The 26113-nt window shown below is 37.2% G+C and overlaps 2 protein-coding genes across 2 annotated transcripts; one reads left to right on the forward strand and one right to left on the reverse strand.

The window, feature by feature from the left end:
• Nucleotides 1-14266: 14266 nt before the first annotated feature.
• LOC136040702 (craniofacial development protein 2-like) lies at nt 14267-14923 on the forward strand. Its single transcript, XM_065725002.1, has one exon. The coding sequence runs from the start codon at nt 14267-14269 to the stop codon at nt 14921-14923; it is 657 nt and encodes a 218-aa protein (XP_065581074.1).
• Nucleotides 14924-19592: 4669 nt separating this feature from the next.
• Nucleotides 19593-25841, reverse strand: LOC136040797 (ubiquitin-conjugating enzyme E2-22 kDa-like). Its single transcript, XM_065725126.1, has 2 exons — nt 25683-25841; nt 19593-19794 (listed from the first exon to the last, which is right to left on the reverse strand). The coding sequence occupies exons 1-2, from the start codon at nt 25834-25836 to the stop codon at nt 19658-19660; spliced, it is 291 nt and encodes a 96-aa protein (XP_065581198.1). The 5' UTR covers nt 25837-25841; the 3' UTR covers nt 19593-19657.
• Nucleotides 25842-26113: the final 272 nt, after the last annotated feature.

Below are 26113 nucleotides of genomic sequence, written 5' to 3' on the forward strand. Positions count from 1 at the left end.
AATAACGGAAAACTTTGTTAAAATTAGGCCTGGAAATTTTTGGGACACGGGGGGGGGGCGCCAATCAAGATTTTTTTCCGGGTGCAAGAGAGGCTAGAGGCACTACTGGCTTGAGGTCAGATCAGCCATGAACGTTCCTCCTCAATCACAATCTTTACTTAACAGTCATTGTTTACTCTTTGCCAAGAAATCCCACTTTCTTAAAATCTTTCCTTATAAAATCTTCTTGCTCCTCCTGTATTTCGTTTAGCTCCACAGCATTCTCAAAGAGACAATTCTCATCAACCTATCATCTATATGCATCATCTGTACCTTAATCATTTTATCGTTTAGCCCTAGGTTGGGTTAAACAGTGCATTGATTTCAAGTTAGTTCATACAAATTAATTGCTTGACAGCGCTAGACCTACTTAATGTCCAATTGAACAGCTCAGTCACTATGTTTTATGCATCTTCAGAAATAATTTGAGATTTCCAGATAGAACTGTTAGCACTAAACTGAATTTTTAGACTGTGTAGGAAGACGAATATTCTAGCTAATATTAGGTTATTAGAGACAAAAGGAATGATAATGTTCAAGTATGACTTTGAAACGGTGTAGTAGTTGATACATCACACAATATTATAGTAAACAAATTACTCTAAAAATGATGTAAGCGGGTTTGGTTTATTGGTTTACCATAGCAAGTTGGGCCGCTGAAATCATGGAATCTTCTCTTGCGTTGCGTAGAAGTTCGCTGCAAATATTCTTTCCAGTAAACTGCCCCAAAAGACCCCAAAATATAGAATTTGCACATGTTACTCGTGCAAAATTGCGTAATGATTCATAAATAGCATATTTTTGGTTTGTCAGTAAAAAATGCCTTTTATTTTATATAAACGTTAAAAGAACATCTTCAAAACTTGATCTATTTAAGAAAACGTACCGCATATTAGGCTTATAAGACTACAATGAGTGTTTAGAATATAATTACATATACAAAACATCTAAAACTTAAGATACTCTTATTTTTCAATGATAAAGCGAAAAAAGGCATATTTAATTTATCCAGCAAGAAAAAATTGCATCAAAATTTGCATTTCAAAGCAATAAAGTTGCACATCTTCAAATCCGAACTGAATTCTAGACGCATCGAAAAATCTGTCATGTTAAAAAAAATACACTTCCCAAAATCCCAGACTTGTTGATACTTGCGAACGGATGTCCCTCCCTCCCTTGATAAACCTCTGAGTATGAGCCTCTCCATGCTTCTTTAAGGTGTAGTATCAGAATAATTTTAATGCATTTCAAAATTTATTATTTTAAATCATTACCTCATAAAAAAGTTGCTCCCAAATAACTCCCCAACAAAGGAAAAAAAAACTTTGAAGATTAGGTATTTTGCAATCGCTTTTTATAAGTTTTTTAAGATAGACCTCCCCTCTGATCAATTCGATTATTAGTCAGCAAAGATGAGGCTCGTGAAGTTTTCATGCCATTGAATGTTTTATTTTATATAACAGTTCAAAATAGGGATGAAACCTTTCAATTGACAGTGAAACAAATATAAAGTTTTAACTGGATATTTCGGACACATATACAGTGTCCATCATCAGCAGTGAAACTAAAAGACATTAATGAAAACAAACAAAATTTATACCAATAAACTAATTACATATAGTTTGTTGCTCTTATTTTTTTTCAATGCAACAGCGAAAGCAAATCTCCTTGACATTTTCGATTCCGGTTCATTAGATTTATCTGACATATCAGGTGGACAGAGGTCAAAACTCTTAGGTGAAATGAGATTTACTTTATTTGACCTCAGTAGATTATCATGCATTGAATTCAATCCAAATTCACCTGTATCTCTGTTTATGGAATTATTCTTGAATAATTTTTCTTTTTTAATTTCGTTTGTTCCCTGAGAAGCTGAGCTACCACAGTTAAGTCTGCTTTACCTGAAGTTAGAGGAAAAATCACCTAGGGATCTAATGTATATCATTATAAGATCAATTTTAAGTTTGTTCTATTATTTTCTCTTATACCCTGAATCTTTACTGACAACTGATTCTAAGTTAATGGGAAACTTTACAGTAGTTGGATTGTTGGTTGATTTAATATGAGAAGATGAGGAGAAAATAATAGAACCAATGATAATTTAGATTGTGACGACTTCATTAAAAAAGTAAAAGATCTTAAAGAAAAGCGGACAACAGATATAATTAATCTATAACGTTGCAGGATTATTACAGTTTTTTGTAGTGGAAATTGGCCAAACTTTTTTTTTGTTATTATGGTATTATCAAGAGTCAAAATCTAGTTTCCTCGAAGCAGGCCAAAATTATGTTAAGAATATCTTGGCAGACCGAATAAGCAAGTAGACTTTAAGCTGGTAGCCAGTAGCGTCGTTTCGAGGGGGGGCAAGGATAGCAGTTGCCCCCTAATAATTTTGACAAAAATTGTTATATAACCCATGCCCCTTGACTCTCCGGACGGACACCCCTGATGCCCACCCCCGATAAAAATCCTAGAGCTACACCCCTGCTGGTGCTGGTGCTGGGTTTACTGTGGACAAAATTCTGCTTATTTACCATCCCCTTTACAATGAAGCACTTGAAAAGACAGGTATGTAGCAGTTTTGTGTTAAACAAAGTTGCAAAGTCTAGACGTTTGCTATTTTACTTTATAACCTACGCCCGTTTCCGTTCTAATAGGTTTTCGATGATCTTTAAACTGAGCTACTAAAATGACCCAATCCTATCCAGGCATCGATAATATTTATTGGTATGTTTTTTTCTGACAAGATAAACTACAACAATATTTCATGCACATTTGATGAAATGCCACTTTTCATGCTCGGTAGTTCTGTTCGTGAGAACTCCAGTAAGAGGTTGACAACCATCTTCTGTAAATAAGTCTATTTAAGGCTATTAAATGATAAATTATAATTTGGGAAATCCCGTTAAGACACTCAAATTGAGAATAATGAGTTTTTGTTTACCCCCATGCCTTGAAAAACTTTTGATTCCTTTTCCAATAAAAAAAAAAAAAAAAAAAAAACTTAAAATGAGTTTCATATTTAAGCTTAATGTCAGTTAAAATTGATAAGAGCAACTTACAATTTCTTATATGTTTGTCAAAAAGCCCTTCAAATCCTACGGTTATTTCCACGGGAAATAGGAAAAAAGACTGACAAACTAGAAACACCTTACTATTTTGTTGCGGCGTCTCCGAGTGTACCTTTGTCGAGAAACTCTTATCTCAGCCAGGCTGAAAAACTTTATCTAAGGTCAATCTGTTTTAAATTGTCCTAGCTTTTGAAATGACGAAGTGGATAGGCCTACTACCTTCTGAATCCACCACAGAGGACCGTGAGACATAGCCTATTCACAGAAACAATTCTAGTCGTTCTTTGTACTAACATTATTACAAAGAAGTAAGAAGTTACCACATCCCTCAGACGATTCTAAGCGTTTACACCACTGGAAAATATCTTCGAACAATGCCGCCCAACGGAAAATGCCGCCGCGGAAAATACCCCCACGGAAAATGTCCCCCAAAACATACTTTCGTAAAATACCCCCTAAAGAAAGTACCACCTGCCAAAGAAGATACACCCCAGACAACAGCCCCCTTCCCCCTGAGGAAAAACATCCCCGGGAATATACATCCTTGCTGAAAGGAAATTATTCTTTAAAATATACTCCCCACTGACAATTTCCCCTGACAATCGCCCACCCCCCGCAGAAAACTCACCCGAGAAAAATGTCCGAATGTTTTTCAATAAGAAATAATATCTGTAAGCAACGAAAAAATTGCAAAATTTTAAATCCACATAAACTTCTACGGTGGGGGTTCTCCGACTATTTTGTATTTTGGGAGGGAGGGAGATACCTCAAAGATTATATTTTAATGCCAAAACATCCCAGTTCCTATTGAGCCATCTAATAAATACACGATTAGCTCTAAAGGAGGGACGCGGGAAGAATGGAGGTAGAAATTGATGTGCAGTCCCCATGGTCATAACCAGTATTTTTGTTGGGGAGGGAGGTTTTTTTCGGAACTTTATAAACGGTTCTAAAATGTAAATTGACATCAAATCCTTTATAATTTCTGGGAACATATCTGGTCTACGCTGTTATTATGCAAGTAAAGAGTAACATTAAACCCCAACATGACCGGGACTTGCTCCATATAAAAGGGGGACTGTCCCTTCCTCATCCACACCTCCACCTCATGGTTGTAGAAACTTCGAAGGGTGCCCATTAGATCAGAAATTGATAATTCATGTCCTCTTTTTATAAGTCAAGAGTGATTGGAGACCAACCAGCCACATGGGAGGGGGGATTTTCCAGAGTTTTTTTTTACCTGGGAATATTTTTCACCGAAGGTTTTTTCTGTTGTTTCTACTGGAAGGGTGGAGTTTTTTCCACGGGGGTATTTTCTGGGGAGAATTTTCCACGGGAGGCATTTTCCGCGAGGTAAACGCCTAGAATCACTTGAGGGAGGTGGCAAAACCTTACTTCTCTCTGAAGGTTTATTTCCGAGGAGGGGGATTTTTTGCGGGGGATATTTTCTAGGAGAGGTATACGCCGGCCACCCCTCAAACATACCAAAAGGCTAGTTTCATTTCCAAGTTGCTGAAAACTAACGTGTTTTAGTTTTCTTTAAAATATACTCCCCACTGACAATTTCCCCTGACAATCCCCCACCCCCCGCAGAAAACTCACCCGCAAAAAATGTCCGAATGTTTTCCAATAAGAAATAATATCTGTAAGCAACGAAAAAATTACAAAATTTTAAATCCACATGAACTTCTACAGTGGGGGTTCTCCGACTGTTTTGTACACACAAAACAGTCATTATAATACACCTTTACAGTTACTACGGTTCATACCACTACATACCACGTGCTACCACTACTATTTTTTTACAAAATTTTCTGTAAATTATGAGATGTAAATTCAAAGATCAATGATCAAATTATAATTGATCAATGATCAAATTATGAGATTCAAAGCTCTTAACTGAAATCTTTTTTTTTACAGAACAACAGAAAAAACCATTTTGTGACGCAAAAAGAGAGTTTTGGTCCAAAAGTGCCAAAAGCCAAAAGACAGTTTTGGTCCAAAAGCCATTGGGGTAAAAATTTTAAGACAGCCAATCGATTTTAAATTATCAAAAACTGTTTTTTGAACTTTCCAGCTTCAGAGAAAGTCATGTGGTGAGGTGGCACATTGGCTTCTGAGGATGATAGATAAAAACTAAGTTTTTATCTATAATAGATAAAAACTATTATCTTAAATTAAACATTTTTTCGTCAATTGTTTTTCTATCCGTCTGAAGCAATGTATTTAAAAGAAAGATGAGTTACATATTACATTAGTATACTAATTATCTATTGGATCAAATATACTAATCTAAAACCAAATCCAAGATTAGTAAGCCAGATTTTAATGTTTTTCTTGTTGCAATAAAAAAAAAAACTAAAAAAAAAATGCTTCCAGCTAGGCACATTACATTGGTTTATAAGCCTTTAGGTGGTTTGAATCAAGTGTCAATGCGATATCAATTACGATACTGTCTGTCATGGATTACTTATAGGAGCTAAGATTCTTTAAAACCGTACTGTGTTGGCCCACCTTCATACCTTGTTCGTCTCAATATTCTGTCAAATTTTCAGCTTCATACGCGTAGTCCTAATTATACTAGTATTATAGTAGTAGTGGTAGCAGTATGAACCGTAGTAACTGTAAAGGTGTATTATTATTAGTAGTAATAACGGTAGTAGCAGCAGTAATAATAGCAGTAGTATCAGGTACATTTTACCTTCGGTCAGCTGAGCATCCAACTCATGATGCCTCAGAAGCTTATTCTTGGTAAGGTAAGCCGTTCTGAAAATATTTCTGATACGCCCGCACTATTCTCCGATAACTATTAGGTTTGGTGATAGTAGTAGTAGTACTAGTAGTAGTTGTTATAGCAGTAGGAGTAGTGGTAGTTGTAGTAGTAGTAACGTGCAAATGTTGGCTTTTTGATCGTTTGATCATCTCCCTTATCTTTTCCTAAAAGTTCCAAATTAATATACTCAGTCATCCCTGAGTTACGGCCTTCGAGAACCCATATACACATAATGTGTTTTGATTTAGTTCAACACTCAGCTCAACATATCCTGAAAGACTGACTAGAATGCCCTTCGTATTTTGGGAACTTAGGAGACAAACATACATCATTATCTCAATAACTTATACTATATGTAAACAATGAACAACGAATTGCCTAACTTACAGTCCTTGCCCTGTGGTCTATGGGAGAAGAGGCATTGACATCCCAAAACGCATAATTACTGAACATTCCAAAAATGCAGAAAAAATAGAAGTTTAAAAATGATGCGCAGGATCTGCGGCTAGAAGACATGCGACAACAACCATCACAACGATTCACAAATGGCAAAAATGAAAAAAGAGATTTGCAGTTAGGAGATAAGCGACAGGGATGATACCCTCGAATCGTAAATGAAATCTGCGGTTAGAAGAGAAGCAACGTTGAGAACCACGACGAGTCCCACGAGAAAACAAATCCTTTAAAATTAATTATTTCTTGATGCATGAACAGAAAGGAGAAATTTAACTAACGCCAGGATTTCTTAATTCAGTTGAAATTCCTAAATGGACATGTCATGACTACAAACTAAAGATTAGTGGGATGATTATACCAATGCGATATCAAACAATCAAATATATACAAGCTTGTCCTGTGCAGAGTGCCAAGGCCCGGGCAATGGTGATTTATGGGGGTTTTGGACATGGCGGTTCTAATGGTATACTTTGTAGCTCAATCTGACACCATTTTTAAGACTTATGGGTTATTTTGTTTCTTAGTATTGAATATGATTGTCTCTTACTAACTTATCGCTACCGCGGCAAACCTGATCGCCTTTTACTTGCTTGCAGCTACAGCTCCAATCATGATACCCAAGAAAAGTAGTTTTTCAAAGGTATTAACTTTTATAGAAGTATTATATTAACTTTTAGTTAATGTAATCTGAGGTTTGTATCTTACTATTCCTAATAAAATAAGGCATTGGTATTTTCCTGTTTGTAGTCACTTATAGTAAAAAACTAACTTGCAAATTTATGCTAGATTATAGATGAGCCGAACAGCTGTTAAAGCAAAAGACAAGGGGAAAAAGTGCAAATTTTGTAAACTATCAGGGTTGCAGCGGTAGCTAGCAACGTAATAAGAGGCAATCACGTCCCATACTAAGAAATGCAACAGCCCGTAAGTCCTAAAAATAGTGTCATAATAAATTAAGAAGTACACTATTAGAACCACGTTGTCCGAGACCCCTATATAGGAGACTTACTGTCCCTTGGCTTGAACAACTAGGAAAATCTATCGGCTTGAAAAACAAGAAAAGTGGCTGTAATCTCGATATTCTGCATTGAATGCATCTTTTTTTCCGTTTTTTCTCCACAGCTAGAGGGTCACTGGAACATCATAGAGAGCTGTTCAAGCAAAAGCCAAGGGAAAAACTGTAAAATCTTGTAAACTATACATTAAGGATGTTGATAGATTGTTATCAGGGTTGCAGCGGTAAATAACAACCTAGTAAGAGATGATCACGCCCCACACTAAAAAATACAGTAGCCCAAAGCTTCTAAAAATCAAAAAATCAAAAAAAGAAGTAAACTATTAGAACCATTTTGTCCGAAGCCCCTATATATGAAACTTGGTATCTTGGCTTGACCAACAAGGAAATCCATCGACTAGAAAAACAATGAAAGTAGATGAAACCACGATATTCTCATCGAAGGCATCTTTTTTCTGGGTTTCTTCCCCCACAGCGACTGGGGCACTGAAACATCATAGAGAGCTGTTTAATGGTTATATCTAGTGCCCTTTGCAATTAACAAACTAAGAGGAATCGGTCAAGTTAAATATAAGTTAACTTTAGAGATGGCTGAAACCTATCAAAGAACAAAGCAGGGCACACATTGGGCTTATTAGCTGCCTGATTCTCTGAACTTCATCTCTTACTATTCCAATCAAGAAAAGTCATAGGCTTTTTACTGTTTGTAAAATAGTTAACCTTAAATAGCAACAAAGACCACACTGCCTTTCCATCACAAAGGGGATATCTAATTTGAATGAATACTTCGGCCCTATTTCCATGGGCCGTCCTCAGCAAAACATAAATATATAAAAGAAGAAAAACTTACAACATTAGACCAAAAAACTGAAATATGTTTTTTTTAACAGTCCCAGCATCCTTACTTCAGCGAAGTTCAACCAGGACTGATAAATAAAGTTAGACGAAGCAAGGCAATTCATTGAAATGAAAGAAGAATAATTAAAAACAAGTTTTTAGGTCTAATCTTGCTTTTTTGGCAGCTAACCTCAAAGGTCTATTTGTGACAGGTCCTGTGTTAATATCTACAGGGTTTTTTTTTAAAATATTTTATAAGATTGTTTTAATAGGGACTTGAGGGAATATTCACTAAATGCTCTGTACGCAAATTTAATTAAAAACGATCTTACAAAATATTAAAAAAACAGTACATATTAACACAGAACCAGTCACAAATAGACCTTTGTGGTTAGCTGCCAAAAAAGCAAGATTAGCACTAAAAACTTGTTTTTAAGTATTCTTCTTTCATTTCAAGGAATTTCCTTGCTTTATCTCATTTTGTTTATCAGTCGCTGTTGAACCGAAAATCGCAATTCGTATTCATCTTCAAAGGCGAAGGGTTAAATGTTTCATATGTATCGAGAAGTGACTCATATACAAGAATCGACAATCACTTTCATCTCCAGATAAGAATGTTTAGATATTTGCGCCTTGTGTCCCATTGCTGGTTCATCGTGTGCATTTGAGGATAGGAAAAATTGGTCTCCATCCCTGTCACCTAGAATGACTCAGAACCGAAAATCGCAATACATATTCATCTTCAAGGACGAGGGGATAAATCCTTTTAATATCCCTATTTGAACGTCTATTTGTTCGTCATAGAAAGGCAGTGTGTGGTTGTAGAAAAAATATCTAAGGAGATACACACTTAAGCTAATTATTCCACCTTTTATTTGTTTTTGATACGTTTCAGGGTAGAAACATTTTTTTTTCACAAATGAGACTGCGCAACGACTAGAAATAAAAATACAACGCAATAAGCTGAATACTCTGCTTCAGGAGCAGTTTCAGACTTGTTTCACCGTAAAAGTCATTACTGTGAATGACACTGATAAATCGCAAATAACCGATGATCTAAAGAATTTAATAAAACCCGTGGTCGCCTTCATATCGCTGGTGATGCCGTCGCTTCAGCCAAGTTGCGTAATCATATTGTTAAACTGAACAAGCGCACCAAGAGGCAGTATATGAGGGATAAAATTACTCCCTTACTCACAATAGACCCCCACAAATGGCATTCCTCAGTAAAAAGACTTACCGATAAGACAACACTCAGAGATCTAAGGCTGCTCAAAAAACCTTGACCTGAGCTAATGAAGTCAATTCTTTTTTTTGCTGACATTTGTACCACATTTCCATCAATCACCAAATCAAAAATTGATACTATCATTGCTGGTGCAGGGATTGATAACGTATGTGAAGTCTCTGAATTCACTGTTTATAAGGCACTCCTAAGACAGAAAGCGAACTGTGCTTCCTACCCAGGTGAGCTTCCATTAAAGCTGTTACGTGAATTCGCCGTTTTCTTGCTAAGCCACTCTCTTCTATAATCAACCAATATTTTCGTCAGCAAGTATTCCCAAGTGCTTGGAAAAGAGCATATGTCCGCGTTATTCAAAAAGTAAGGTATCCAAAATCTTGTGATCAACTCCGGCCTATATCAATAACTCCGAACCTTTCTAAAGTGGCAGAAACATTTATTTACCGCAAACTTATGTCACAGGTCTCTGCACATCTAGACCCGTATCAGTATGGATTCTTAAGAGACAGCAGCAAAACTGTTTATTTAGTGCGCATGTACCATCTCATTGTCGAGTGGCTCGACCGAGGAAGTGCTATAGTCGACCTTCTCCTCGTAGACTACTGAAAGGCTTTTGATCTTATTCGCCATTCCGTTGCAGTGCTGTCACTTACTTGAAGTACTACTTAAGTAAAATTTTCCATTACTTGTACTTAAGTAAAAATTCTAAGGTGTACTTATTACTTAAGTAAGATTACGAAATACTTATTACTTAAGATAATGTTAATGTACTTCTTTTTCAAATACTTTACCTTTGACACGAAAATTTTGTGTTTGTGTGTGCTTTGGCAATGTACAAGAAAACATCAACTTTAGATTTAGTGGAAACTCAGATATAGCTTCATACCCTATTTTTGGATGTGAAATAAGGTATTTGTTTTTGACGAAAAAAAATTATATGATTAACACCTGATTTGATTTTTTTTTTAAAGTTATATAATAAAAAAATGAAATTATTTCACCGTTTACTGGTCGACAGTGAGCTAAAATCCCTTGTTTTGTGCTAATACTGTAGTCCATTTGGGCTTATATTTCTGATGTTAGTGTTTAAGTTTTGTCATCTTCTCGACTGAACTAGATTTCTACCATTTCATCATCTTCAGGACCATAATATTTGTAAAACTATTGAAGCTATGAATCTTTGCCCATCTAAATGTTGTCTGCAATAAACAAGTCTAGGGAATTCTAGCTGGATCCAATGCAGTGGTATTTTGTCAAATTCGTTCCAGTAAATTCAGGTATTTAGACGAATCTGACTTCAGATTTGTCACTCCATTCATAAGTTATAGGCCCTACAAAATTAAAGGAAAACTCAATTTTCTTAATACTTGAAACCCTTTCCCCCTCGCCCTATTTAAGATAGGGTTTGTGATACCAGAACTCGATATGAGCCCTGATCTTAGGCATCTCAGGTTTAGTCTTCATTCGGATCCGTTACTCCATTTGCAAGTTATACTAAGCTAAACAGAAAACTTAAATTTTTTCAGGAATTCAAACCCACTCCCCCTTGTTATATTTGAGCTAGGGTCTTTATCTCAAAACTTGATATGTGTCATGGTCTTAGGCCTCTTTGGTTCAATTTTCATTCAGATCCATCACTCCATTCGCAAGTTACTCTGAATTAAACGAAAAGCTGTTTTTAGCAGGTACAGCCCTTTCCCCCCTGTTCTATTTGAGAAAGGGTCTTCATCTTTCAACTTAATGTGTCTCATGATCCTTGACACCAAATCCGGCCATCAAAATTTTCATCCAAATCTGACCAGCGGTTCTCTCCCTATACTTGATTACTCAGATGGACGGACAGACAGACAGACGGACAGACAGATTTCGCAACGTCTTAGGTAGCCATGTTAGCTCATTGGATCTAAAATAGGAAAAGAATAGCATATCATCATCCAGGCATCATCACCTATTTGGATAGTGGAAAATGTCCATCAAGATAGGTTTTTGAGATCTGTCTGTCTGTCCGCCCGTCTGTGCAATCGAGTATAGCGGGAGAACCAGTCAGATTTGTATTAAAATTGAACTTTTTGATTAAAATTGAGCTTAATTAGGGCGAGGGGGCTTTAAGTGTAAAAAAAATTGAGTTTTTCATTATATTCAGTGTAACTTGCAAATGGAAAGATGAATTTCGATGAAAATTGAATAAAGATGCCTAAGAGTATGATATGCATTGAGTTCTGGGATGGAGACCCAAGCTTAATTAGGGCGAGGGGAAGGGGGCTTTAAGTGCTAAAAAAGTTGAGTTTTTTGTTTGACTCAGTTTAACTTGCGAATGAAGTAATGGATCTCAATGAAAGTCAAGCCAAAGATGCCAAAACCATAAGACGCATAATGTTTGGAGATGAAGACTCTAGCTTAATTAGGGGGAGGGGGCATTTAATTCAGTGTAACTTGCAAGTGGAGTGACGGATCTCAATGAAGATTGAACCAATGATGCCTAAGACCATGACAGGCATCAAGTTTTTATATGTAAACCCTAGCTCAAATAGAACAAGGAGGAGTGGGTTTTAAGTGCTGAAAAAAGCTAAGTTTTTGTTTAATTTAGTATAACTTGCGAATGAAACAACGGATCCAAGGGAAAGCTAGACCAAAGATGACTAGGATCAGGGCTCATATCGAGCTCTAGAGTCACCTAAAATGACTCAGAACCGAAAATCGCAATGCATATTCATCTTCAAGGACGAGGGGATAAATCCTTTTAATATCCCTATTTGAACGTCTATTTGTTCGTCATAGAAAGGCAGTGTGTGGTTGTAGAAAAAATATCTAAGGAGATACACACTTAAGCTAATTATTCCACCTTTTATTTGTTTTTGATACGTTTCAGGGTAGAAACATTTTTTTTTCACAAATGAGACTGCGCAACGACTAGAAATAAAAATACAACGCAATAAGCTGAATACTCTGCTTCAGGAGCAGTTTCAGACTTGTTTCCCAATAAAAGTCATTACTGTGAATGAAACTGATAAATCGCGGATAACCGATGATCTAAAGAATTTAATAAAACCCGTGGTCGCCTTCATATCGCTGGTGATACCATCGCTTCAGCCAAGTTGCGTAATCATATTGTTAAACTGAACAAGCGCGCCAAGAGGCGGTATATGAGGGATAAAATTACTCCCTTACTTACAAAAGACCCCCACAAATGGCATTCCTCAGTAAAAAGACTTACCGATAAGACAACACTCAGAGATCTAAGGCTGCTCAAAAAACCTTGACCTCAGCTAATGAAGTCAATTCTTTTTTTGCTGACATTTGTACCACATTTCCATCAATCACCAAATCAAAAATTGATACTATCATTGCTGGTGCAGAGATTGATGACGTATGTGAAGTCTCTGAATTCACTGTTTATAAGGAACTCCTAAGACTGAAAGCGAACTGTGCTTCCTACCCAGGTGAGCTTCCATTAAAGCTGTTTACGTGAATTCGCCGTTTTTCTTGCTAAGCCACTCTCTTCTATAATCAAGCAATATTTTCGTCAGCAAGTATTCCCAATTGCTTGGAAAAGAGCATATGTCCGCGTTATTCCAAAAGTAAGGTATCCAAAATCTTGTGATCAACTCCGGCCTATATCAATAACTCCGAACCTTTCTAAAGTGGCAGAAACATTTATTTACCGCAAACTTATGTCACAGGTCTCTGCACATCTAGACCCGTATCAGTATGGATTCTTAAGAGGCTACAGCATAACTGTTTATTTAGTACGCATGTACCATCTCATTGTCAAGTGGCTCGACCGAGGAAGTGCTATAGTCGACCTTCTCCTCGTAGACTACCGAAAGGCTTTTGATCTTATTCGCCATTCCGTTGCAGTGCTGTCACTTACTTGAAGTACTACTTAAGTAAAATTTTTCATTACTTGTCCTTGTACTTAAGTAAAAACTCTAGGGTGTACTTATTACTTGATACTTAAGTAAGATTACGAAATACTTATTACTTAAGATACTGTTAATGTACTTCTTTTTCAAATACTTTACCTTAGAAACGAAAATTTTGTGTTTGTGTGTGCTTTGGCAATGTACAAGAAAATATCAACTTTAGATTTAGTGTAAACTCAGATATAGCTTCATGCCCATTTTTGGATGTGAAATAAGGTATTTGTTTTGACGAAAAAAAATTATATTATTAACACCTGATTTTTCTTTTTAAGTTATATAATAAAAAAAATGAAATTATTTCACCGTTTACTGGTCAACAGTGAGCTAAAATCCCTTGTTTTGTGCTAATACTGTAGTCCATTTGGGCTTATATTTCTGATGTTAGTGTTTAAGTTTTGTCATCTTCTCGACTGAACTAGATTTCTACCATTTCATCATCTTCAGGACCATATTATTTGTAAAACTATTGAAGCTATGAATCTTTGCCCATCTAAATGTTGTCTGCAATAAACAAGTCTAGGGAATTCTAGCTGGATCCAATGCAGTGGTATTTTGTCAAATTACCAAATGACCCCCGTCCCAAACTAAATAGGTCACAACCGGGATTGAACCCATGCCCCTTGGACACAGAATTCCAACACCTGCGCGCCAACGCATATATATATATATATATATATATATATGAACTCCGCCTGTAATCATACAGCCAGTCCCAAGCCTGGATAAAGGAGGAGGGTTTGGCGGCAGACTAGCAGCCTGCCCCTGGAAAAAAGATTTGCCATAGAACCGTCTAATTGAGAGCCAACATGATACCGACTATGCAACCTGCCGACGACTATGGACCGCCCCCGGACACGATTTTTGAAAACGAATTGCGAAATTAAACTTGGTTTTTGGAACGTAAGGACCATGGTTCAACTTTCTAAAACAGGACAGGTTGTGAATGAGATGGACAATTATGGCCTTGACATCCTAGCTCTGTCGGAAGTCCGTTGGACTGGTGCAGGTAGTCAAACCCTTAAGAAGGGATCCACAATCCTGCACAGTGGCACAGAAAAAAAGAAAGAAGCAGGCGTCGCCATAATGCTGTCGAAATCTGCGTCCAGAGCCCTAACGAAATGGACGCCTATAAATGAGAGGATCATCGTGGCACGGTTCACAGGTCGCCAAGCTAAGTTAACAGTAGTCGCATGTTACGCACCAACTAATGAGGCAGACGATACCACAAAAGATAATTTCTACAACACCCTACAAGCTGTCGCCAAGGATATCCCCAGCCACGATCTCGTCTGCTTTGTTGGTGACTTCAACGCCAAGGTGGGGAGCGACAAGTCCTATTGTCCTGAGGTTCTTGGGAGCCAAGGCCACGGCGAAATAAATGAGAATGGGATACTGTTAGTTGACTTCGCACTAACAAATGACCTTATCATCGGAGGAACCCAGTTTCAGCATAAAACTATCCACAAATACTCATGGAACTCGCCTGATGGTCGAACCCACAACCAGATTGACCATATCTTGATCAACAAAAAGTGGAAGTCAAGCCTTCAAGATGTAAGAGCCTAAAGAGGAGCCGACGTCGCCTCAGACCACGCCTTGATGATTGCAAAGCTGTCCCTCAAACTGAAAGCCACAAAAAAATCCCAAACCAAAGAGATACCTGCCTACGACTCTGAAAAGCTCTCAAACGCAGCAGTTCGTCATAGGTTCAACATACAGCTTACAAACAGGTTTGAGAGCTTGGCCCTAGACTTGGATAGAGAAGCCACTGTGGAGACAACCTGGGCCACCCTAAAAGAAGCCTACAACCAGACAGCAATAGAAACAATTGGGCACAAAAAAAGACCCAAAGACGAGTGGTTATCTGATAAGACATGGACCCTTATCGAAGAGCGTCGGAAACTAAAACAACGTCTTCTAAATGATGGAGATAACAGCGACACAGTCTTGAGTAACCAGCTGTATCGATACCAAGACAAGCTGGTGAAAAAGAGCGCAAGGGGAGATAAACGGAACTTTCTAGAACAAAAGGCAGCTATGGCAGAAGAAGCGGCCAAGCGCGGCGATTCCAGAGCCGTCTATAAAATCACCAATGAAATCATCGGGAAACGTCGCAACCTAAATGGACCAGTAAAAGACGGAAACGGGAAGACAGTCACAGCCCCCGATGAAATCTCTGAAGTTTGGGCCCAACACTTCGAGAAAGTTCTCAACCGACCTAGTCCTCCGAACACAGCAGATATCCCCACAACCCCTTTCCTGGAACTTCAAATCAATACGGAAGAACCGTCAACCGAAGAACTGGTACAAGCCGCTCGCAAACTGAAGAACGGCAGAGCACCAGGAAGCGACAGGATATCAGCAGAAATGATTAAAGCCTCTTTAGGCGCTTGCATAACTGTGTGGATCACATTCTTTGCATGTATATGGAAATCAGAGAAAGTCCCTGAAGAATGGAGAAAAAGCACACTCATCAAGCTTTTTAAGAAAGGAGATGCAGCAAAATGCGATAACTGGAGGGGCATCAGTCTCCTTTCTATCCCGGGGAAACTATTCTCACAGATAATCCTTCGTCGCATCCAGACAGCCTTAGATAAGCACTTGCGAGACGAGCAACATGGCTTCCGCCCATCCCGCTCCTGCTCCGACCTTATATATGTCCTACGCATGATGATCGAGGAATGCAATGAATGGAGGCAAAAGATGTACCTTGTCTTTGTGGATTTCGAAAAAGCCTTCGATTCAATACACCGAGATTCGCTGTGGAATATCCTCCGATATTACGGCATTCCAGAAAAACTTGTATCCTTGATCATTGCCCTATATGAAAACACCGAGTGCTGCGTTCGGACCCACGAAGGAAATACAAGGTATTTCCATATCATGTCCGGTGTCAAATAGGGGTGTGTTCTCTCCCCCTTGATTTTTGTCCTTGTAATCGATTATGTGCTCTGAGACTGCACGGCGTTTGGTATCCAAATCTGCGACAACAAACGACTAGCAGATCTTGATTTCGCCGACGACATCACCCTGATGGAAGCAAACAAGGAAAGGCTTCAGGATCTTCTCGAAGTAATCCGAGAGAAAGCGAGTCTTTTGGGACTAAAGATCAACTCGGACAAAACAAAAAGCATGGCAACGAGCGACTCACCACTGGGCTTAAAGTGCAGGGACAATACAGTAGAGCAGGTAGTGGATTTTAGATACCTTGGAAGTAGAGTCGAACAAACTGGATCCAGCGAAAAGGAGGTGCAGTCTAGGATTGGACAAGCCAGTGGAGCTTTCAATCGACTAAAGCCAGTGTGGTGATCAAAAAAGTACTCCCTGAAACTGAAAATGAGGCTGTTCAACAGTAACGTCATCTCCGCCCTCCTTTATAGCTGTGAATGTTGGAAACTAAACCAACACCAAGAAAAGAGGATTCTTGCCTTCGAGAACAACTGTCTTCGCAGAATACTGAACATTAACTGGAGAGACCACATAACCAACCAGACTGTTCGGTCTATCTCGCGCCAGCCCCTGGTAACAGATGTCATACGCCAACGAAGATGCCGCTACCTGGGGCATGTTATCCGTATGGCGGGAGATAGACTCCCCAGAACTGTACTGGAGTGGCAACCAGAGGGAACCCGAAGAAGAGGGAAGCCGAAGAATACACTTCGTCGTACGTACCAGCGGGACCTAAAACACATCAATGTGATAGTCCAACCCCAGTGGGAAGACGTCTGGGCAGCAGCACATATGAGGGACGACTGGCGGCTCTTTTTTGATGCCCTGGGTGCCTCTGGCGGCACAGGAGGAACTAAGGTCTAAGGTAAGGATATATATATATATATATATATATATATAGAATACACATACATATGATAAATACTTCAAGTAGTGCTTGAAGTACTACTTAAGTACAATTTTGGCAAGTACTTGGTACTTGATACTTAAGTAAGAATTTGTAAAGTACTTATTACCTGATATTTCAGTAAAAAACAATGAGTACTTATAACTTGATACTTAAGTAAAAATTTGAAGTACTTGTTGCAGCACTGTTCCGTTGTTATCACAGTTCACCGCACCATGGGTGCTCAAAAACATATTCTCCTTTTAGTGATCAATTTTTTACAAGCCCACTATCAGTGCGTTTACAGTCTTTGCCCAGGAGATACCGACTCCGAATGGGTCGAGCTTACATGCGGAGCCTCACAAGGTACTAAGCTTGCTAGTCTACTGTTTTTGGCAGGGATAAATTTCATCCTTTCCGGCTATGAAGAAAGATTTAAGTATGTAAACAACTTGTCAGTCCTACTGAAGTACATTGTTGAGAAGTCTGAGGCTGTTCCCCAATTATGTAACGAATTATCAGTATTGTAATAATCAACAACTTTAAAGACGAATGTACTGCGAACAGCTGCTTAGACACTGTGAATCAGTTTTTCCCTTATAAAAGAAAAGTAGCACGAATATTATTGGAATTAAAGAAGGCTTGAACATTTCACTATATATATTTTTGGTTAGAGGAGAAAAATGAAAGGGGGAGTGTGGGGACTGTATCTAGGACTGTTGAAAATTACTGATAGTTACCCAGACACCAGAGCTCCAAGAAATATTATAAAGAAGTTTCATAAAAACTCTCGACTTGATAATTATGAATTATGCCATTCTAACAAAAATGTGTTAATATAAGACCCACCGATCATTTTTCAAAGCTTGTTCGGTCCTTTCCGAAAGTGATAAGTTTTCTTATTGTTTAAGGTTAAAAAAAATTACCGCTGTTTTCAAGAAGTTTATTCCAAACTACCCGAAAAGCATCTCAAGGACGGATAAATTATCGAACAAAAGTTTATTGAATGGAAAAGCAACCTTATCGCAAAATCAAGACAACTTTGTCATTGCAAAAGTGTCTTTTCAAATACAAGTCAAAAATTCTTCAAATCCCCTCGTATTTAATCCAACAATCTTAACACTAAACATAATTCGCAACACGGGTTTTCAAAACTCATCTCCATTTCAAACACTTCCAAGAGGTAATGTGAATTCTCAAAAAACGCTAGTTGATCTGGCAAGCTAGCCGATGCACAATTTAAATTCGCTGTTTCTCCTAAATTTTTACTTTAGGAAACTCGGGCTTAAAGGAGCAGCAGAAACATTTGTTTTGAAAAAGTGGGGGTCAGCAAAATGTTTTTAGCCCTACGGTCTACAAACTAGTCAAATTAACGCGTCAAACTAAATTTTTGATCAATAAAGACTATCGATCATTTTATGAAACCTTCAAAATTCTCCACATTTTTCAGCTCCAAATTTTTAAAGACGTTTAAACAAAATAAAACCTACTTACTAACCAAATATTTCTTCCTACTTAATGTGGATAGTTCACTTATACTTTAGTTACAATTAAAAGAAAGTTTATTCAAAAATCTTGGCGTAATAGTTTTAATATCAATCTAAAAAAAAGGTGACAACACACACTAAGCTAGATAGTTCGCAGACCATGAAAGCCCATTTAAAATTACTTTACTGTGGTCACCACAACTGCCGAAAATCAAACACGTTTGATGATGGGGGGGGGGGATAAAAATCAAAGGATAAATAATGACTGACTTAGCTGTATTCCTAGCTAACCTTTGATAAACTGCTAGTTGTCTCTTTTCAAATTTGATCTAAATCGAAAGATGCTATAGAGCATCATTTTCAACAAAACTGCCCGAGTTATCAAATTTAGTTTGACTTTAAAGCAAAGAGATATTTGCTAAGAAACAAGAAAGATAATTTGAGTAAAAAATCAGGAGACCAGAAAGCAATCCTTCCAATTTTTTTTTGCAAATATCAATAAATAAGTATTCTACATTGACTCTGCGTGAAAGTTCAAACGACGTTATTTCCAGTTATAATTTTAATGAAAAGTAGGAGATTAGAAAAAAAAATGTTTGTGACGGAATTAGATATACCTAAGTTATGCATACCTAGATTAGCCTAGCAAATCCATTCTTTAAATAAGCTTTAAACGTTTTAAACTTGCATAATTATAATTATCGTCATATTTTAAATAAGCTTTTGTTTCTAAGGTTTTCCATGCCCTACGCCTCTAACACTGCATAGATCTCGTGACAGAAGAGTTGGTAGCTGTTACTGCTCATCCTTTCATTTCATTTTTCTCCAATTGTATATTTCATTTCATGTTTCACTTTAATGTGCTCTGAATTCACATGTTTTCATTTTAGACGACCGACCATTTGAAGGAGCCTTTTCGCAGAATGTGACGTTGGTTATTTTACAAAAAAAGATAATAATAACAAAAACAAATAGAGCCTACGAAAAGATTGTTTCAGTGGCTTTTTCTAGATTCCATGAGCATGATGAGAGGGCAACTCTGGCAACATTTTCTTCTACACCCATATCTATTAGACGTCTAACCTTTTCATCACATTCGGGCACTTTATACGGACCTGGAACAGAAAAAGATTGTTCTTCAAATTATAATTTACCAAGAATTATTAGTAAACTGATTAAGCAAAGCAAAACACTCATGACGTCTAGCCTTGCTTCTCAGATTCTCTGTTGTTGTACGACTTTCACTAGATAATTTTCTAAACAAATAGCAGAGCGCCATAGACTATCTAACAATTTTTATTTCCGTATTTACTTAAGACTAAAGCTTTTCCTTTCGTTGATATAAGGGTTACTTTTTGGATTGCAGTAGTGTCTTTAATTTTTTCAATGAAAATACGCACTTTTCAATAAAGATCCAAAATTTTTTTTTTTCAAAATCTAAGGGCAAATACCCCTGCCCAATCGACACCCTCACCTGATTAGTGCTAGGGCTATTTTTTGGTCAAACTACTAAGCCACTCAGGTCACAATTCTCAGTTGACAAAATGGGATATAATCCCAATAGCCTTTTTTGCTCATAAGAAAACTGAAGCCTGATTTTGCATGCATGTTGTTGCCGTTTATGAGCTTATACAACTGAATTGCCTTAATGCTGGTCTCTTTTCTTTTTTTTTGCATTCATGACTAAGAACTGAGGATTGAGATGAAAAAAATAAAATCGATCAGAGAATTAGTCTTTAGCAATACAAGATCAAATAGATAGCGTGGAATTTGTAAGTAGTGATGCGTCTACAATCTGTTTTTCTTTTTTAGTCTCATCATTCAGAACGTTCAATCGTAGAAATTTTTGCAATGGCTTGTTGGATCACAATTTATAAATTCTAAGTAGTCTTTTTACGGGGCAAGTCAAATCGATGGGTCGCTAGCCACCGTTTCAACATCCCATGCACAATCGTAGCCCCACAAGAAACCAATTCAAAATTCCAAAGTCAGAAAAGTCTGAAGGTCCATAAACGTGTCTCCTGGAGCACCATGAAAAATGCAACTGCAGGAACATAAGCCCCAAATTATGCAAATAGCCCATATAAACCAGATTCTTCATAAATACACATTCTTTGAAAGTAGGATAGGTAACACATTGTTGAAATTACAGTCACCCATGGTTTTCAGTCTGCGTAACTGAAGGTTTCATAGCGAGGCTCAAAGGGCATTTGTTCCCTCCAATTAATTCAGCGACCATTTTTTTCAATAAATAGTAGGCAAGCGTTTCCTATTGCAAATCTGAGGCTAATTATGAAATATAGTTATCCACATCAATACTCATTAAGTACAGAATTCACAAATAATGGAATAATCGACGGATATGTAGCGGTGAAAAGTAAATTATTTTCGATTTCATTTAACGGAGAGATACAAAGAAGGCATTATCCAAAACCTGGGGGCGGCAATTTTTTTTAATAAAAAAGCATTTTTTTCAAAATCTGGGAGGAGAGGGGATTGACACAAACTCCTTTAAATTACACGTATAAGCTTGATGTGTCTCTTCTGGTTTGTTCATTACAAATCTGAGTTTTCAAATTACTGATTTAGGTTAATATTCAAATAAAGAAATATAGAATCATGGCACGTCAAGTACACAGTTCAGAAGGCATATGTCCTTTCAAACTTCACACATGCAGATATATGTCATATGTTTCGACAAGTAACCATTTACAGATCGTTACGGAGTGGTCGTCATTGATCAAATGCTAATCTTTGAAGATCCTTATGATCCCAATATGATTTTCTTAAATTAGACACCCTTAGTATATTCCCCCCAAGCCACCAGTTTTTAGAAAAATGTTGCACCCTGTTGTGGGCAATTAGCCCCTCCAATAGCCTCCTTACCCCGCCCATGGCGAATTTTTAGCAGAAACTTAGGCCTCCCACACCTCGTTTGTAGCAGAATCATGCAAAGATTTTCAATATGTATGATAGCGTAAGGAATGTGGACCTTTGGCCCCCACCGTTGTCAACTTTTTACCAGAAAGGTTGGCATCTTGGACTTTGTCTGAATTGGAGTCACGCAAGGGTTTTCAATCTAAATGACTGCAGGATTAGTGTGTCCCCATGAACACTTCAACATTTACCTTGTCTTTTAGTAATAAGTTATGTATGTTTCATCTTGTTTAAAACAAAAACATGCAAGAATATCCTATCCATATGACTGAAGGTAAAATGTGGACCCGTGGCCCCTTCAATACCACCTCGACTCCCAACTTTTCAGAAGAAAGTTGGGCGGATTTTGTTTTTCCACCAAGGGTTGAAACTTATGGGGCAAATATGTCTATTTTTGGCCAGAAAGAACTGAGTATGATATTTTTCAGAGGTATGTAGCCTACCCCTTTTCCGACCCTTGCACGAAAACGCTCAACCCCACTTAAGGCGTACGCCATTTCTGAGTACCACCAATCTTGTGTATTAAAGCAGCTAGGTATTATTCAAAGTTTTAACAATATTTCACAACACCGCACAATGATTTGCAACGCTGATACTTTTTTATATTGAAATCTGTAATTTTAATTTTGATCATCGTTCTTATGTTTTATAGTATCAGTGTAGCTTCTGGTATAGGCTACATGATTAGGTCGACAATCGGCTGTTAAATCATGGTCATCTTTGATAATACACAATTTGTCACTTTAGCTTGTTAGTACACCTTTCAATAGCTTTTGAATATGTATTTGAGGCTAAAAAACTAGATTGTTTTCGTATGCACTACGAATGGAACTATAAGCAAAAATTGTTCAGTACGTTTAAGACAGGAGATGATAGTTGGTTATTTCCTCAAAATACATTTTACTGATCTGTGACGTGCATTGGAGGCTAATATACATTTAGTTATGGAATCATGCTGTTCCTATTATAAAAAGAATAAAAAAATCAGAGCCAAGTGACAGGGCTCACGTTATAGCCATAATTTTTAAAGCACAAACTTGTATAAATGGTGTCTTTTTTGGAATAATAAACTTGGTAGTGCTCAAAAAACTAAAAAACAATTAAAAAAAGAGAATAAAACAGGTATTCAGCAGGAACAGCATACTTTACAATCATTAAGGAACATGCCCCAATTTTACTTAAACACAAAATTGATCTTGGGACAAACCATCGTGAAGTTTCGAGAGGTTGACAATTACATGGTTTAATCAATGGCAAAGAAACAATCAGACCTTTGTCAATAAAATCAACCAAAAGCTGCTGCAATATATAAAGTTACCCAGGCCACGTAAATGTAATTTCCACGTTTAAGTTTGATATCTTACGTAGGCTAATTTCAACTCATTTCAAGTTTTAAATTCGCTCTTTACTTTTCACTCATCTATTTAAGCGATATCCGTCTAATGAGGACACCAAAACATACAAGAAATGAAAGGTTACAAAATAAGCCAAAAAAAAAAAAAAAAAAAAAAAAAAAAAACTACTGTATGAACCACAAGCCTATGGCCACCTGTGTTTCATTTTTGGCGATGCCACAGGTTCTAGTGGTACCGATCCTGCCAGTAGTTTGGTCTGTTGCGGTGCCACAACTTCTATCAGTACTGCTGTTGAGAGTGTACCATATACAGGGAATGACTGTCAGGACATTTTGCCCAGAGGGTCCAAGGCCCGCTGTTGCTTTCACTAGATCGTTGAAGGAGGATACTGAGACTCCTCTGTTACCATCTAGGTAAAGCAACCTAAATAAATTGAGCCTTTAGCGGTTATTCCTGTGACTGATCAACTCTCATCACACCACTACAAATCCCCAATGCTCAATGCCAGAGTGAAGAAGAGAATTCTCCGACTCTAGAAGCTGGCGCTCTTATTCTAAAAATTAACCCAGTTCCTGGGTTAAGCTCTCCTAAACTGTATCTTCCCTCGCAGAAGATCTCAGTGATATCTATCCATGAAACTCTCCCTGTACTAATCGTCCTTATCAACAATCGAGACTATAGCTTGGCGAAAATAATAAAATATAGCGTAGATAAGAAAAAAAGATTAAAATATCACGATTCACAAGTCGACGGCTATACAAGAACTTAGCTATTTTCCATCAAAGATACAAAAGCTCGAGAAACCACCTGCAGGATTCTGAGCCAATCAGCGACATCGAGGGGTGACGTTGTGTAACCTTCTACGCGCCGAATCAACGGCTTACCCTCTTCGCTGGGACACTACAGACTTTAACCGCTGCAATTTCTCCGTATATATGGCCGGTGAGTCATAGCCGGTCTGTCTATTCTAAGCAGTCAGCATTTTAGCGAGCCGTAGTAACAATAGACGCGCGAAAAAGTATTAAAAGAATAGACCCAGCTAAAAAGCAGTCAAAAAAAAAAAAAAAAAAAAAAAAAAAAAAAAAAAAAAAAAAAAAACAGACAAAATAAGAAACAAAACTCTCATAGAATACATTAAGGACAAAACGTGATGCAAGAAGGATTGTGCTCTAATTAACCCTCTGGGACTATAATAGTTCTATAGAAATTAATTATAATAATATTGAAGTAAAATTGTGTTAGCGGTACGTTAATACAGTTAAAATATTTGTTTGTCTTTAATTTTTTTTTATTTTACAATTCCTGAACCTTGTTAAACCAGCCAAACTCCTGTTATTTTCATCTGCCGTACTTCTATTCGAACAAGAAAGACAGTAAAGGAGAAAAGAAAAGAAAAAACACAATACGACTAAAAAAAAGAAACTAAAAATTCGACGGTGGTCCAGAAATCCTTTATAACTTTTGTTTGCCTAGAAATCACAGACACTTTGAAAAAAAAATAGATACACCCTGTTTTCTCTCTTTTTACTCAACTATCCTCACATTGTTTTGTGCAGTGGGTTATAAATAAATTATTATTATTATAAGGAACAGGCTTAACCCCTCTCCTACCTACTATAGTTTAGTTTTGCTTGTCTGCAAAATACTTTTTTACATCTTTTGTACTTATACAGAAAATATGTTTTTTCTTCTTATCTAGGCCAGAGGTGGCTACGTCATTGGTTTTCAAGGCCGAAACAGGAGCCATAAATTTTTTAGGGTTTCAAGTCACATATATGCATTACACACAGGAGTGTATGTATGAACGATGGATCATAAGTTCCATGACTTCCAGGGCATTTTCGTGAATCAGTATCTTGGCAGAAGTACTTTAGAACAATGCTTTATTAATTTCTTTTTAAAGCTGTTATAATAGGAAAAAGTGAGTTAATAAAAGAAAAAAAATATTATATTCATAGGCAATCACGTAAGTAGCGCAAAAACGAATAACTTCCGCAATATTTCTACCATCATTAAGTGACTTCTCTTTCCTGAATTTAAATTTAAAATTCAAATGAAGACCATTAGAACTCAAAATGGAGTCGATTAGTAATCGGCTCCTTTTTGACTGCATGTCACAACTCCCAAAATACAAGTTTTATTGTCTAGACCAAATGCGAATAGTAAACTCTTCCATTCATGAAACAGTGTGATTAAGGGAACATATTATTACACCACTCTCATAACAGAGCATTCGTTCCTGAAGTATTATGAAATAAAGTGAAACAAGAGTGGAGGGTTGAAGGGACGGCAGCCCTCCTAATAAACAGGTCATTTTACGTTTGTTTTGAGTTTTAGTATCACCCTTGACTATTATTTAAAAAAAAAATGTTCTTTTAATATAGTATTGAGAATATTTCAGGGAGTTTACCACCAGAATCATAGTTTAGCTTAGATCAGTCAGATCAGCCCTGTTTAACTTATTTGGCGATTCTAGTGTATTAGGTCCTTTATTGGAACGTTCTGAATTTTCTCTAATAATTTGAGTTAGATAATGTTTCATGAGCGTCAGTTTCGCACTGAAAAACAAATCACTTAATAATGGCGGGTATAAGTACTGTCAAAATCCTATTAAAACCTGGGAACCCGAGGCCTCTTGCAAAAAAAACACACTTTGAACTTTCTTTTTTACATAAAAACCTCCTTTAGAACAAAGAGATCTGTCTACTTACTACCAGCATATACATTATTCCAGTGTTTTGCTGTGAGAGTGAAGGTCTTAAAAGATTCTTTATATTGCTTAGCGACAACGGCATCTTGCGGATCATCTGGTTCTGCTGCTGCCAGTAGCGCTTGGAGGCTCAAAAGCACTGTCCGGAGCGTCATCGCTGCTGCCCTGAAAAAAAAAGCATAAAGGTATTAAATATGATCAAGGGAGAAAAGACGACAGAAAAAAAGGAGGAACCCATTGACCAAGGACATATATTTCTCACAATTAGATCATCACGTCGCAATTGTCCATCTATCCAATTTGGTTTAAAGGAATAGATAAATTCTGCAAAGAAAAGGCGATATAGTAAAGCTAAAATTATAAGGTATGACAATATAATAAATATCTAATTTATTAACCGAACAATAATTGTATTATATGTCTAAATTTTCT

This window comes from Artemia franciscana, chromosome 21, assembly GCF_032884065.1.
Source record: "Artemia franciscana chromosome 21, ASM3288406v1, whole genome shotgun sequence".
Classification (NCBI taxonomy): Eukaryota; Metazoa; Arthropoda; class Branchiopoda; order Anostraca; family Artemiidae; genus Artemia; species Artemia franciscana.